This window comes from Eptatretus burgeri, chromosome 3 (assembly GCF_056783735.1).
Source record: "Eptatretus burgeri isolate ZD-2024b chromosome 3, Ebu_testis_v1, whole genome shotgun sequence".
NCBI classification, from domain to species: domain Eukaryota; kingdom Metazoa; phylum Chordata; class Myxini; order Myxiniformes; family Myxinidae; genus Eptatretus; species Eptatretus burgeri.
The window spans coordinates 15283296-15300402 of record NC_140963.1 but is presented as its reverse complement, the minus strand read 5'-3'; the positions used below and the strand labels follow the sequence as shown (position 1 = coordinate 15300402).

The following is a 17107-nucleotide window of genomic DNA, read 5'->3' as shown; positions in this document are numbered from 1 at the left end:
CAGTTGTCCTACCCTTCCTCCCGCCCTTGGTTTACTGAAGCTTGTGGCAGGGCAGTTGTCCTGAAACAACTTGCCTTTGCCTCATGGAAAGCAAACCCAACTGAGGGCAATCTCAGTTCCTTCCACAAAGCTCGGAACAAGTGTGTATCTACCCTCAGGAGAGCTAGAAAACAACATCTTTCTCATCTCAAGTCTGAACTCTCAAACCTCTCTCCCTCCTCAAAATCCTGGTGGTGTTTAATCAAATCTGTTTGTGGTGTATGTTCCCCCTCCATCCCCTCCCTTACCTCAAATGGCTGCACTGCTGATTCCACACGTGAAAAAGCTGAATGTCTAAACTCGGTGTTTGCAGCTAAATCTTGTGTCCTAAACCCATCACTATCTCTACCCACTTTACCCAGTCGCACCCAACTGTCCCTGGACTCTGTATCCTTTTCTCCTGACAAGGTGGAGAGCTTGCTTTCAAACCTCGAGTCAGATTCTGCAACCTGTCCAGACGGCATCAGCCCACGTGTCCTCAAAGCCTGCTCTTCTGCTCTTGCTCACCCTCTCTCTGTTCTATTCACCCTCTCATTTGCCCAAGGTCATCTGCCATCTGCTTGGAAATCTGCTCACATCACTGCCCTGCATAAAAAGGTGCAAAAACAGATCCCTGTAACTACAGACCAATCAGCCTTCTCCCAATAATCAGCAAGGTTATGGAATCCATCATCGCTTCAGACATGAAATCCTTCCTCTTCTCCAATGGCTTGATTTCCAATCATCAATTTGGTTTCAGACAAGGTCACTCTACCCTGGATATGCTGCATCTGCTCTCCCATCAATGGATGGAGGTCCTCAATGCCAGACAGGAAATCCGAGCCGTATCCCTGGACATATCACGTGCTTTTGACACAGTCTGGCACCCTGCCCTACTCACCAAACTCTCTTCCCATGGTATTCAAGGCCATCTCCACTCATGGCTCGTAGACTTCCTCTCCTGTCGCAGTCAACGTGTGGCCCTAAATGGAGTTCTTTCATCCCCTCTTCCTGTGCAGGCTGGAGTTCCTCAAGGTAGCGTTCTGGGCCCTGTTCTTTTTCTGGTTTTCATCAATGATCTCTCGGACTCTCTGGAAAATCCTCTATTTCTCTTTGCCGACGACTCCACCCTCTGCCGTACCATCTGTCATCCCTCAGACCGGCAAGCAGCAGCTTCTTCGCTCACTGCAGATCTGGATAAAATCACAAAGTGGTCCAACACGTGGAACATGTCTTTCAATCCAGACAAATCTCACACTCTCACTATGTCTCTTCGAAAGGACCGTTTAGAAAACCCCCCCATCCACTTTCTCAACAATCCTCTGGAAGAAGTCTTTTCTTTCAAGCTTCTGGGTCTCACTATCTGCCATGACCTTTCCTGGGAAAGTCACATTTCCAACCTCGCCTCAAAAGCCAGTCGCCGACTGGGAATCCTCCGTCGTGCTAAGTCCTTCCTCGGCCCTCTTGAGCTCCTGACCACTTACAAAGCTTTTGTCCGCAGCCTGATGGAGTACTGCTCTCCCCTCTGGGCTGGTGCTCCTGCCTCCCACCTTTCTCGGATTCACGTTGTTGAAACCAGGGCATTTAAGATCATCGGCATCTCCCGCAATGAAGCTGAGTCTTTGGGCCTCTCACTCAATCACCGCAGGTTGGTCGGTGGTCTTTCTGTCTTCTACCGACTCCTCTCCAGCCTTGCCCCCCCTGCTCTCTCTGCAATTTGTCCCCACCACATTTCCACAGGGCGCTCAAGGTCCTCCAACAACCCCCTTCTGGTAAAACTACCAAAATCATGAATCACTGCTCATCTTCACTCTTTCATTCCTCTTTTTCCCGCCTTTGGAATAAACTTCCTCACTCTATTCTTTCCCATTCTTCCCTCCAGGCTTTCAAAACAGCTGTTCACCACCACCTCTTATCTTCCCCCATCCAAATCCTTGATCTTTTCTACCCCCGATAATCCACCCAAGCCCACTTCCTTCAATTCCCCTGCTTTCCTTCCTGAAAGTCCCTCTAATGTCCATCTTCTCTTCGCCATGTTCCCCGTCCCATCCCCATCCCTCTCCCTTCCACAGTTCACCTAATGTGTCTGTTCCCCACTGTTTTGTCCCTTCCACTCTCGCCCCTCTTGTCTCATGCCCCCTTGCTGTGAGTTGTGTGTTAGCTCTCATACGAGCCTTGACCAAGGTATACAAAAAAAAAAAGGAGAGTCCGGTAAGGCTGTGCGAGGTAGAGCGGTTGCCTGGTGTGAAAGAGCACATGCCGAGCTTTGGGGGGGATAGAGGCCCCGGGATCTCTTGGGCGAACACAAGCCCCCAATTTGATTGTGCCAGAGTATGTGTTGGAGTGTGAATGGAGTGCAAATGACATGGCATGTGTGAGTGAATGTGAGAAAATGGGACACGGACCCACCCAGAGGGGAGTCGTGAGTCGTATAGCGAGCCTAATGAGACACCCGACAACGGTTGAGTTGTTTGGCCACAACCATACTGCAGGATCGTGTCTGCAGGAGGGGCTTGAGTGGAGAAGAGCGGAGTCCAAAGGGGGCGAGAGATGAGCAGCAGGCAGGACCAGGCAAGAGGCCGTTCGTCGAGGTCGTGAGGTCGGAAATAAGGAACAGAAAGAGGAGCGAGACAAGAGGCTTGGTCGAGAAGCAAGGAGCGGTTCGATGTCGTGTCAGCAGAGACAAGTAGCAGGAACACTCACTCACAACTACCCCAAATTCCTTTCAATACCTTCACTCTTCAATTCTCCTCCAATTCTCATCTGCAATTCTCCTTCCAACCAACCCAACTCGCTTCGCAGCCACTTCAACCAACCAACTTCGACTACCTTCGCAACCACTTCCACCAACCAACTTCGACTACCTTCGCAACCACTTCCAACAACCAACTTCGACCACTCTCTGAGGATTGCTCCATACTTTCTAGAGCCCGGAGTTCGGGGAGGATCCATTTCGAAACCGACATCGTCGTCTGATCCGAGCATCCTGATTGGACCAGCCCTTCACGTGGTCCGCCTTTCTGGGCTGGGTTTCAGCCACACTCCGGTATGGTCCGCCCATGCCGCGCATGTCTGGCATTTTGCAGGTGGAGTGGTACAGCTACAGCGTTTTTCCAGCCGAATGTCAGGATTTTGATTCAGAAAGCGAGAGTCCGAGTAGATGGTGGTACGCTGTGGCCAGAGAAACGAGGGTAGCAAGCGAGATGATGGCACCGTGGATCGTAAAAGGAGGGAATAAAATAAATGGGGGAAAATAATTGATTAATCCGAACTAATAGCCCATCGCAACGCACCCCTTTGCTTTCCCACTAAACAAAAGGTAAGGACCTAACTACACGTATAATAAATAATGACCGTTTTTACAGCCATTTTTCCCTGCTGTGCAGGGGTTGGGCTTTTTCTTGAGGCAATGTTTTATGGCCGGATGCCCTTCCAGACGCCAACCCTGGTCACCTCTTACGACACACAGGGATATGGTACACCTATTCTAACCGGGGCATACACCGGGACCAGTACACTGGTACTCATTTCACCGACCACGGAAGGATGACAGGCTGAGTCAACCCCCTGGTGTTAATTCAGCAGTCAACGGGGATTGAACTCAGGACCCTGGGATCCCAAGCCGCCACCCTAACCACTAAGCCAACACCAGGCTTCACCTAACTACACGTATATTAATGGAATAACTGACTCAGGACAACTATCTGTTGTATCCATGCAGTTCCGTGAACCGCAACAATACAAATGGTAACCGCCTTGATCCCTCTTGTGACAGGTTGCTCCCTACACACTCTTATTAGACTAATTTCACTTGTACTGACAAGCCTGGTGTTGGCTTAACAGTTAAAGTGGTTGGCTTAAGATCTTATGGTCTTGAGTTTGAGCCCCTATTGTGCCGTTCAATAACACCAGGTGGATTGACTTTGCCTGTCATCCTTCCGAGATTGGCAAAATGAGTACCAGCTCACTGGAAACGGGGCACTGCATCAGTGGCACAGTCGCACTCCCAGCAATGATGCAACCAGCAGCTCACAGGTTGCATACAAAATAATAACTTTTAATTTCTGATGAACAATTTTTAATCCTTGTCTCACATACAGTAGTAATTATCACCTCTTGTAAAGACAGGCGTAGCCGCACAAAATGCATTGTGATGTCATTCAAGTAGCTGCAAAAAAAAATCCAACACAATAAATTTCACATTTCTTGATCACAAATAAATTTATCTTCATCTCAAGCAGTTGCAGTTACTCAAAATACAATATAAATCTGCAATGTGATACAGTATGACACAAGCTGTACCTTTGTCAGAAATAAGAGAATTGAAAGTTTATTTCAACCTTCAATGGACTAGATCCTCACATGGGTGTTATGTTATTTATTTAACCTTGCAAAATGTAGTCCCTTGATAATGCCAGACTACCAATTACCTCTGTCACTGAAGGTGTAAGAAGGTTATGTTTTCACCCCTGCTTGTCTGCTTGTTTGTGTGCAGGATATTTCAAAATGTTGTGGACAGATCCGAATTAAATTTGGTGGGCAGGCTTGGTGTATGACATTGATGAACTGATTAGATTTTGTTGAAGATCCGGATCCGGATAAGATAAATTTTTTTTCATTGATTCTTCACCATTCAGAGATCGAGCCAAAAACGATATATAGCCCGAGATCTCAAAAAGTTGTGCACGGATGCGGACAAAACTTGGTGGACACGGTGTGTGACAAGGAAGACTTGTTTAAATTTTGGTGAAGATATGAGTCTGCATCTGGATACAAGAATTTTTTGATTTTTTTAGTGATTCTTCACTATTGAGAGATAGCACTAAAAACGATATATAGCATGATATTTCAAAAATGTATTGGGCCTGATATGTTCTCGTGGATCAGGCATTGTATGGCGGGGGTATGTGCTCTACCGAGTGCCCTTCTAGTTGAAGTTTATTTTTAGTTTTAGATCACATATTTCAAGGGCTGTTTTTTGACAGATGTTCGATTTTATCTTAAATAACCAAATAAGTAAATTGTTCAACTAAAAAGAGATCTAATACGTAAAATATTCGGTAATGGAACCATTTAAGCTTGATACTTCCTTTAAGAGGAAACTACACATCCGCGTTATTGCACGTGGGACTTTGTTTTGACACCATCTTACCGAGCCCACTGAACTTTCACACACCTGCTTTACTCTGCTCAGGAACATAAAGATCACTGTGTGCGCACAGGCACTGAACTTGTTTTGGCACCGGCATATGTAATGAGTTTATGTTGGAGTTCAAGTGACCTATTTCATCGCATGGGGCCCTAATAGGTGTGTGTGTGTGTGTGTGTGTGTGTGTGTGTGTGTGTGTGTGTGTGTGTGTGTGTGTGTGTGTGTGTGTGTGTGTGTGTGTGTGTGTGTGTGACTACTATGGGCTTATCTTCCTTGCTCGGGCATGACCCTGTGCTGTTGCGCTTTATGCAGGATGAAAAACAAACTGTGGTACTTTGAGTTTGGGACATCTGAGACGTTTTTTGCCACTTGCAAAAAGCTGAACGAATACATCGAGGTAGAGGTGAGCGAATCCCATGGTCTTTTATATCTCTGAGTTATTTTTTTTAATTTTCAGTGATATAACCTAAGCAATTTCAAGCACTCTTGTTATAATCAAAGGCTGCATGGATAATGCAGCTGAAATTCTGAAAGGTATGAATAAAAAGGTCATGGTAGGATAAGTGGTTAAAGGTTTGTGTCGACCTCAATCGAAATTACATTGTTTGTTTTGGCCTGGAGGAAAAACACAAGGTTTGTAAAATATCAGTCACGTGTTATTATGCAAAAGCAACCATTCACTGTTGGCATAATTTATTGTTTTAAGCTTACATGTTAATTGTCACTCGAGTAAAATTCACACTTCTGGTTCATGCAATAGCTGTGTTTGGACAAGTCAAGAATAAACAATGTTTCCACTGCACTGTAATTGAGATTAATGGCAGAAAATGTTCTATTTTTGCATGTTCCAAAAAGGTAATTTTAAGGATTCATAAGTCTTATCAAATCTCAATTTTATTGATGGGCTGATCAAACATATTATGGATTGAACTGAATCCAGAGCAAAACTGCAAGTGAGAAATTGAGGTTCTCTGGGGGATACAAATGCAGGGCACACTAACTTACAATGGTGATATTTGATAGTCTTTATTTATTTACATTGGTCAAATAGTGTCAAACAACAGTTCTATGGTTTGCCTCTCCATAAATGGTAACCATATTGCCACTCTTTTTGTTTATTTACATCATTGATGTCACAAAACTTTTTTTAAATCCTCCAAATCGGTGACCTATAATCATCTTTCATCAGTTACCTCTGTATGACCTGGATTCTTTCTCTTTTGACCAAGGTTTTGGAGTGTTTCCACCTGCATGTGCTCAGACCATCACTGGAGACTGATTTTGTGGCTTGGAGCATGTTGGCACACACCTTATTTGATTGCCTGGCAATGTGTTTTCCAATATACTTCAACATAAGTAAATAAGCTTGTTACAAGCACTTATTTTGGTGGTGGTGGGTGGGAATATTCCATCCATCCATCCATCCATCCATCCATTGGGACCATGCTCTGTACAGAGCATTGTTGCTGCCGAAACAGACTTCCTTGGCAATTGGGTACAATCCTGGACGGGTCACCACTCCAACACAGGATACCAGCAAGCTGACACTCATTTTGCCAACCTCGGAAGTTTGACAGGCAGAGTCAACCCCACCTGGTATTGATTTAACAGAAAAGTGGGATTTGAACTCGGGATCCAAGGATCCCAAGCCCACCACCCTAACCATTACACCAACACCAGGCATATGGGTAATATTGTAGGTATTGATTAGCACTTCCTCCTGCAATGTGGTATTCCTGGGGAGATTACACAAAACTATCTGAGCATACTTGGAATGCTATGCCATAACTTTGATGTATGGCAGGTAATGATCCCAGGTAGTTTTCCTGCACAGCGCCTTCTTTTTTGGCATTCCATTAGCAATCTTCTCCAGTGTGATCTATCACTTCGTCCACAGCCTGGTGTTGGCTCAGTGGTTGGGGTGGCGGCTTGAGATCCTAGGGTCCTGAGTTCAAGCCCCGTCGGCCGCTGAATTAATACACCAGGGGGTTGACTCAGCCTGTCATCCTTCCGAAGTCGGTGAAATGAGTACCAGTTCCAGTGTGTGTACTGGTAGAGGGGCACTGCATCAGCGACACAGTGGCGTTTTAAGAAATGATAGCTACCCTGGCAGCGAAGCTGCCATACGACCACCACCACTTTGTCCACTACAATGTTTACCATCAACTTGCATTCCAGCACCTTGGCAACTATACTTTTTGAGCTGCATTCCATGTTAGTTAAATGAGTGTTCTCAAACTCAAAATTTTATCCACTCACATATCATGTATTGTTCCTGCTGGAAACTCTTCCTTCCTATGTTCTGTCATGTTCTTTCCTGTATTCTTTTCTTCTATTTTGTTTTACTTTTGTTTTAGTTTGTACCTTACATACTCTTTCATTTGTACCTTTGTTTTGGCTTTTCCACTCACATATACTACATTTTTTTTTCTGCTGTAAATATCTCTCTCTCTCTCTCTCTCTCTCTCTCTCTCTCTCTCTCTCTCTCTCTCTCTCTCTCTCTCTCTCTCTCTCTCTCTCTCTCTCTCTCTCTCTCTCTCTCTCTCTCTCTCTCTCTCTCTCTCTCTCTATATCTATATCTATATCTATATCTATATCTATATCTATATCTATATCTATATCTATATCTATATCTATATCTATATCTATATCTATATCTATATTTATATATATATATATATATATATATATATATATATATATATATATATATATATATATATATATATATCTCTATATATATATATCTCTATATATATCTCTATATATATATATATCTCTATATATATATCTCTATATATATCTCTATATATATCTCTATATATATCTCTATATATATATCTCTATATATATATATATATATATATATATATATATATATATATATATATATATATATATATATATATATATATATATATATATATATATATATATATATATATATATATCTATATATATCTCTCTATATATCTCTCTATATATCTCTCTATATATCTCTCTATATCTCTCTCTATATCTATCTCTATATCTCTCTATATATCTCTCTATATATCTCTCTATATATCTCTCTATATATCTCTCTATATATCTCTCTATATCTCTCTCTATATCTCTCTCTATATCTCTCTCTATATCTCTCTCTATATATCTCTCTATATATCTCTCTATATATATCTCTATATCTCTCTCTATATCTCTCTATATCTCTCTATATCTCTCTATATCTATCTATATCTCTCTATATCTATCTATATCTATCTATCTCTCTATATCTATCTATCTCTCTATATCTATCTATCTCTCTATATCTATCTATCTATCTCTCTATATCTATCTATCTATCTATCTCTCTATATCTATCTATCTATCTATCTCTCTATATCTATCTATATCTATCTATCTCTCTATATCTATCTATCTCTCTATATCTATCTATCTATCTCTCTATATCTATCTATCTATCTATCTCTCTATATCTATCTCTCTATATCTATCTATATCTATCTCTCTATATCTATCTATCTATCTATCTCTCTATATCTATCTATCTATCTCTCTATATCTATCTCTCTATATCTATCTATCTATCTATCTCTCTATATCTATCTATCTATCTCTCTCTCTCTCTCTCTCTCTCTCTCTCTCTCTCTCTCTCTCTCTCTCTCTCTCTCTCTCTCTCTCTCTCTCTCTCTCTCTCTCTCTCTCTATATATATATATATATATATATATATATATATATATATATATATATATATATATATATATATATATATATATATATATATATATATATATATCTCTCTCTCTCTCTATATCTCTCTATATCTCTCTATATCTCTATATATCTCTATATATCTCTCTATATCTCTCTATATCTCTCTATATCTCTCTATATCTATCTATCTCTCTATATCTATCTATCTCTCTATATCTATCTATCTCTCTATATCTATCTATCTATCTCTCTATATCTATCTATCTATCTCTCTATATCTATCTATCTATCTCTCTATATCTATCTATCTATCTCTCTATATCTATCTATCTATCTCTCTATATCTATCTATCTATCTCTCTATATCTATCTATCTATCTCTCTATATCTATCTATCTATCTCTCTATATCTATCTATCTATCTCTCTATATCTATCTATCTATCTCTCTATATCTATCTATCTATCTCTCTATCTCTCTCTCTCTCTCTCTCTCTCTCGTTCTCTCTCTCTCTCTCTCTCTCTCTCTCTCTCTCTCTCTCTCTCTCTCTCTCTCTTTTTTTTATTTTATTTCCAGGAGTGAGGCTCATGGAAGTGCAAGGTAGAACTGACAGTGGGACGAACAACAAAGGAATGAACGGACAGGAAAAGAGGAGAGTGGAGGAAGTACTGAAACTAGTGAGTAAGATAGCTCAGTTAGGAGAGGTGGTAATAAAGGTCACAAGTCAGAATTGTGGATGACAAGAAATGTTCATGCATTGCTTGCTTGAAGTCCTGGAGGGGTGGGGGTTGGGTGAGGAGGGATAGTGAAACATGACAGCCTTTGGAATGTGGTTCCATAGATGAGAGAGGGCAAGGAATCACAGGAGATTCCATTGACGAGAGCTGTAGATTCTACAGAATATACGAGAAATGTGATGCTGGAGCACCTGCCTGTAGTGTAGGCCATTACTCAATTGAGCTATGTTCAAAGGCCTCATTCAATCATATTTGTATAAATATTTTGATACTCCTTGTCAATTTTATATTACTTGTAGAAAGATAGAGGATTTCAATCAACCAAACTACTTCTCAATAAATACAATATATCTGTTTCCTAAGTTGCAGGATACATTTAGGGTTTGAATAAACAATATAGAGTCCATTCATGCTCCTGTGTGCTCACAAATTGTGCTGTCTGTATTTCCTTCTCTTTGATTTCTGCTTTTGCCTGACTGTCCATAAATATCTTTCCTCTGATTTCAGGCCTCTTGCCTCCAGAGTTTCAAGGTGTAGTGCACCACCATTTTGTGTCATCCCCATACCTACCCATGATATTTTACACCCCAATGAACTCGACTTAACTTAATGCTCTTACTTTTAGGTTTCCTCTATTCCTCTCCCCATTTCCTTGCTCTTTGCATACACTTGCTGCCCCATTGTCTCACTGTCAGTGTGTTTTCTTTTTTCCCCTCTGTCTCCTCGCTCTTCCATGTGCCGAGATTTTTGTATCCAAAAATTTGTCTCAGCTCTGCTGTTTATGCAATGGTGAGGAGAAAGATGTCCCTCTGTTTTCGAACTCTTCCAAGAACCTTGACCTCTGGAAAAATATAGAATAACATGGTCATGCAAATTGATCCTGGATTTTAAAAAGGGCAAGGTTAGGGTTAGGGTTATACTGGTGTACAAGCCCATCCAGAGGATGTGCAGTATAGGTCTCTTATGTACATACACCAAGCTGTGCATTGACAATCACATCATCATGAATTTAAAATTCCCAACTCAGCACTTTTTCTGTGAAAGGTTTGTTTCATTTTTCAGCCACATATACTGTATACTTCTAAGAGAACAATGTTTCTCCAGTACTGCAGTCATTATGAGCCTCTACCTACCACCTGTGTATCTCCTAAATGTCGCTGTTGCTTGTATCTTTATTTTGTTCATATTAATTTATTTATCATGGTGGTGTAGATTATTTGTTTTTCATGATTTTTGACAATTTAAATGAGAACTGCACTCAGTAGAGCGCATACCTCTTCCAGGCTGAACAGTTTTGTTTGTATCCCACTGAAAGGCCGGATCTGCATCCGGACAATTCATCCTTGTCACACAACAAAATCAGAGGCTTGTTCTTGTCACTTACCCAACTCATCCACCACGTTTTGTTATAATCCGTCCACAACTTTTTGAAATACTGTGTTATATATCGTTTTTAGCATGATCTCTCAATGGTGAGGAATCGCTTAAAAAAATTTCGGATGCAGATCCCGATCTTCACCAGAATCAATAAATTTGTCATTATCACACACCCAACCTGTCCACCAAGTTTCGTCCAAATCCATCCACAACTTTTTGAGATATCCTGGCAATATATTGTTTTTGGCCCGAACACTCAATGGTGAAAAATCATTTTAAGATTCTAGTATCCAGATCCTAGAATTTGTCATGAAATTATCTACTTCCCAACATTTTAAATATCTAATTAAGCATCAATTAATAAAACTAAAAAAAATTGGATCTGAAGAGGGATATTCTTTCCTTTTCATGTTTCCTTCAGATAATGTTAACATCCAAAAACTTTTAGTGGATGACAGGTAGCTTCAAACCCTGTACATTATGTTGATTTGTCTACTGTCCACTAATGGCCTTGTGATAATTAATGTAAAAGTACATGATGGATAATAATATCTTTGTCCTATTTGTGATACCGTAAGTCCTCGTTTAACATCGCCCTGGTTAACATTGTTTCGTGATTAAGTCGCTCATATATTAGAGAACATACTCGTTGAAAGTCGTTCACCGTTCCATTATAAAATTGTTTTACCTCTAACTTAGTACCAAACTCATGGTTTTCCTCATTTTAATGAAGCTACAGTATATATATATATATATATATATATATATATATATATATATATATATATATATATATATATATATATATATATATATATATTTCCGGTGTATAGACCATACCGCAAATAATGGTGTACAAAGCCCATCCAGAGGATGTGCAGTATAGGTCTCTTATGTACATACACCAAGCTGTGCATTGACAACATCGGTGGTTGCGTCACTTTCTCCGATCTCAGGTGTTTGACAAGTTCGGTAGTGATCCACCTGACTAGCTGCCATGTGTTGATATGTTAAATCGATGGAGACATCCTCAAGTGCATTGATAACATCAGTGGGTCCTGGGTTGAAGTTAGTCAGGTGTGCATGAATGGTGTGTGGAGGAAGTTGTGGCCTGGATGTGTCGATGACTTGAAAGGATTTGATGATGTTGTCCTCGCTCTGAAGAAAGTTATCCTCAGCTTTTCCAATAAAGCTTGTTTTGATGAGGTGGAAGAAGCCGACGTTACACAACTTTTGTAATCACACAGAGAAGAGCTAACCAATGAAGATCTGAAGCAACTAGAGATGATGATGTTCAATTGATTTGTTAAAAAAAAAAAAACTTGCACTCTATATGTAAATAATGTCTTTTGTCTGGTGATAATTTTTTCCCTGGAACCTAACACCCCACCCCCACGCCCCCCCCCTCTATTTACATCAGTTCTTATGGGGAAATTGGATTCACTGAAGTCATTTCAGTTAAAGTCGCACTTTTCAAGAACGTAACTACAACATTAAACAAAGACTGAGTTGTGAAACAAAAGGCCCTAGAGATATTTGCAGTCTCATCCATGAGCCTTTGATCACTGTATAAAATGTGCTGTGTTGCAAAAGGAATGACTCAAAATTAGAAAAGTTGAAAACCCTAAACATAACCACAGCTCGAGTACAGCTCAGTCAGCTGTTGTTTTTGCCATGTTGAGCAATGCCAGAACAGCACAGGCAAGCTGTGTACACGGATCTTTATCGATAACAGCAGTTTGTTTTTACATCAGTAGCTTGTTTCATTCAACTCTTCCTGAAAGAAATGGTATCTCAACTTTAGTAATGCCTTTTGAAAAATACACTTCCCATGTAGATTTTGTACATGCCAAAATGGGCCAAAAAATTATATATATATATATATATATATATATATATATATATATATATATATATATATATATATATATATATATATATATATATATATATATATATATATATATATATATATATATATATATATACACACACACACACACAGTATATCAGCCAATATTACTTGATAATGACTGTTATTGCAGAATGATAAGACATGGAGAACTCTGACCCTTTATGACTTACCTGAGTATAACTTGTTGATATTTTCTAATTTAAACATCAATATTTAAAGGTTTTCCCTTTCATGAAATTTCACATCGTGCAGGCTCATGCTGTTCTTCAGCCATTTTATTTGAAATAATTTTTTTTTTTCAGGAGCTAGATAGTTTGGCTTATGCCTTAGAGATATTTTTGAACTTGTATAATTGTTGAGAGCTGCTTTACATACATTTTCGTTGTTTGTGATTCTCAACAGGAAGGGATGAAGCAGGAATGATTGTATATTTGGTAAAATGTTGTTCATTTTATCTTTTTTTAAATGATTGTGCCTCAAGGACATCTTTGGGATGTTTGTTTTTTTTTTTTCCAATGAGTGCAGACATGCATTTTGTGCAGATGTATGCAGGGCATGGACAACTTGCCTGCTGTTCAAACCCCCTTTTCCCTCCCCACACTCCCACAAGAGTAAACATGCTTGCCAGATGTGCCAAGTATTGGGTTTGTAAATGTGTGGGTGTATTCAAGTGCATATACGAGGCCTAATACTTGTCCCATCAAATGAGCTTTTTGTTTTCAAGTTTAAATCCCATTGGAAACAGATTTACAGTTTTTCAAACTCTGGACACCAGTGGCTGAAAAATGTACTCTGTTTTTCATGATTGCCGATGCTACTACTACTACTACAACTACTACTACTACTACTACTACTACTAATAATAATGGCATCTTTCAGCAAAATAGATGCATTCCTTGGTTTATTTGGGATTTCAAAATTCTGGTTAAGAGTAACTCGAGAAATCAAAATAATGTGCAACAAGAAACAACAGATTTTCTTTTGTTGATTTCATATATTCATATATGTATATATATATATATATATATATATATATATATATATATATATATATATATATATATATATATATATATATATATCCACCTTCGGTGGCAGATGTAATGAAGGCTTTATGATGAAAGTGGTGCTCCAATGTTTGATATTTCTCCTTTGTCTCAGGATCATGAACAGCCTTCTCCTTAAATTATTGGAAAACAGATGTTGCAAAATAAACAATAATAATTCATCCATCGTATTCAAACAGTTTTGAGCCAGTTGCAACCATTACAGGCTGTACAGGCTACTCAAAATTGTGGCATCATCTATCTTTCACAGTGTTTGATAATGTCACTCAATTATATATCTCTTTCACCAGCAGTTACATTTCACGCTTGAAATAATACACAACTCTACTCTACAGCTCTCTGGATGAGACATGCTCGTGAAAATGGCTGCTGAATCCTGGAAAGCTAAAAATAAAGATCAGTTATCACATTATATTCAATATATGCCATACTTTTCATTGTATTATGGGTTCTTGGTTTCTCAAATAGAATTACTGTGCAGCAAACTGTTTCAATAATTAATAACTATGCTTTCAACAATGAAACAACGATATTGCTTTCCTTTTGCATCACAAATTGTTTTCGTCTTGATGGCCTCTTTCACCTGATCTGATGTTTGAACGTAATTTTGTTTATTTATTTATTTATTTATTTATTTGTTTATTTATTTATTGTTGGTTTTCTTTTGCCTCCCCAGTCAAAGGCACCAGAGGTATCATGTTTTGGGGTTGAATGTCTGTGCATACGTCCCTCCGTGTGCGCATAGCAAATTTTCGCTTGCATGATAACTTGTGAAATACTGAAGGGATTTCAACCAAACTTGGTACAACTAGGTACGATGAGGCAACAATGAACTGAGTAGATTTTGGGTTCCAAAGGTCAAAGATCTATGGTCATGTGACGTTTAATTGAAAATCGTTGTTACTATAATAACTTGTGAACCACAGAGGCTATTTCAACCAAACTTGGCACAAGTATGGACTATGTTACAAATATGAATTGATTCGATTTTGGGCTCAAAAGGCCAAAGGTCATATGCCTTTTGAAAATAATTTTGTATATCACAACTCTAATTGGAAGCATCTGATGTGTTTTTTTTTTCTCTCTCTCTCTATCTCTATCTCTATCTCTATCTCTATCTCTATCTCTATCTCTATCTCTATCTCTCTCTCTCTCTCTCTCTCTCTCTCTCTCTCTCTCTCTCTCTCTCTCTCTCTCTCTCTCTCTATCTCTCTATCTCTCTATCTCTCTATCTCTCTATCTCTCTCTCTATCTCTCTCTCTCTCTCTCTCTCTCTCTCTCTCTCTCTCTCTCTCTCTCTCTCTCTCTCTCTCTCTCTCTCTCTCTCTCTCTCTCTCCATAACAGTGGGTTGACATCTAACACAGACAGAGGAATATCCATTGACACATTTGCATCATATTCAATTTTCTAGTTTGTGACTTCAATTCATTGCTTAAGAAGGGGAAATGTGGGATTAAACGACAGTGATAATCTGCCTTTCTACTACCCCCACCTCCCACCCCAATCTCGAACTCCTTCTTTCTTACTCTTTCCTCTTCCTGCACTAATTTCCTTTTCAACTCTTGTGTGCAGTGTGATGACACACAGCTGGACATGACTAACAGCTCTCTGGAAGGCATCACTTTCCTCAATATTCCCAGCATGCATGGTGGCTCAAACATTTGGGGTGAGACCAAGGGTCGAAAACATCACAGAAAGGTGAACCTTGAGAAAAAGTCCCGAAACACTGTGACAGACCTGCGTGAGCTGAAGTTCTGCCACCAAGGTACAGATGTTTTGTTTGTCCAAACAAGTATGCCATTCCATAATTGATTGTCCAACAATCTAATTTTTACAATTTAAAGATTAACTATTACCTCTTCCATCTTCCTCTTCCTTGTCCTTTTTTTTAAACAAAAACTCAAGTTTCCTCTTCTCCATTCCATCCCCTCAAAAGCCCCCCTTAATTTGACGTATATCATGTCACCATCCATTCAAAAACACATCGTTTCCATACAGTCCCTGTTTTTCAATAAACATATAACTGAGTGACATGAGATAAAATTCGTTTTCGTCAGGTGAATGAAATCTATTCGTCCATGAAATATAATTGTTCGAAGAAAAATGAACAAATAAGAAACTCCTGCTGCTCCAGTAGATATGCACCACAAAATCTCATCAATTATTGAATGCAGCAACAAGTACATAATTTGCTTATTTCAAGCTATTATTTGTTAACCAAATGGAAATGACTTCCTTCTCCTCTTTTCCTTAATTTCTGATGCTCTGTTCTTTTGTTCTGTTTTATGATTAGATATATCCACTTCTGCCGGTAGCCTACATTTTGTCAGCTTTTTTTTTTTTTTAAATAATCAAGCTTATTTTAAAGTCTTGCTCCTCTATCGACTTTCAATTCAGTTGTGGAAGGGCAGGCTAGCTGTGGAGACCACACAGGAAACACATTAATGATGTGCAACAGCTCCAGCCACAACCTGCTTCCTCTCCCTTATTAGGTTGTTATTTTAGGCCTAAGCCAGGAGATTAGTGCCTGCCTCATTCGTTTATGCACTGCAGCTGGTGAGCAACACACAAAGTGTACTTTATGTCGTCACTCCAAGGTTCTAGCAGGGTAAAGTGCAGACATTTGAGGAGAGGTTGTTTGAATTGGTGACCATTAAGCTATATTTGTGCTACCAAAGTGAGATGTGATCATTGTACAGTTTTTAAAATTTAGTAGCTCATCTTCACTCTTTCATTCCTCTTTTTTTTTCTCCCCACCTTTGGAATAAACTCCCACATTCTCTTCAATCCCACTTTTCCCTCCAGGTCTTCAAAACAGCTGTTCACCGCCATCTCTTATCTTCCCCCATCCAAAACCATGATCTTTTCTACCCACGCAAATCCACCCCAAACCCACCTCCTTCAAATTCCCCTGCTTTCCTTCCTGAAAGTCCCTGTCGTGTCCATCTTCTGTACCCCATGTACCCCGCCCCATCCCTCTCCCTTCCGCAGATCTCGACGCTGTTCCACTTGGTTTTTCCTTCCCTCTCCTCCCCCCTCCTCCCCCCCCCTCCTGTCTCCTGCTCCTCTTGCTGTGCGTTCTGTATGTTAGCTCTCATGCGAACTTTGACATTGTACACCAAAA

The 17107-nt window shown here is 39.6% G+C and overlaps 1 protein-coding gene across 7 annotated transcripts in view; it reads left to right on the top strand.

Annotated features, from left to right (window-relative positions):
* The window catches only part of LOC147029437 (diacylglycerol kinase beta-like), a 351555-nt gene that overhangs the window by 322606 nt on the left and 11842 nt on the right, over positions 1-17107 (top strand). For all 7 annotated transcript variants that reach the window (XM_085872493.1, XM_085872491.1, XM_085872492.1 and 4 more), the window contains 2 exons: positions 5480-5570; positions 15556-15748. In XM_085872493.1, the coding sequence (XP_085728619.1) occupies positions 5480-5570; positions 15556-15748 (284 nt within the window). The remainder of the gene's footprint in view (positions 1-5479; positions 5571-15555; positions 15749-17107) is intronic.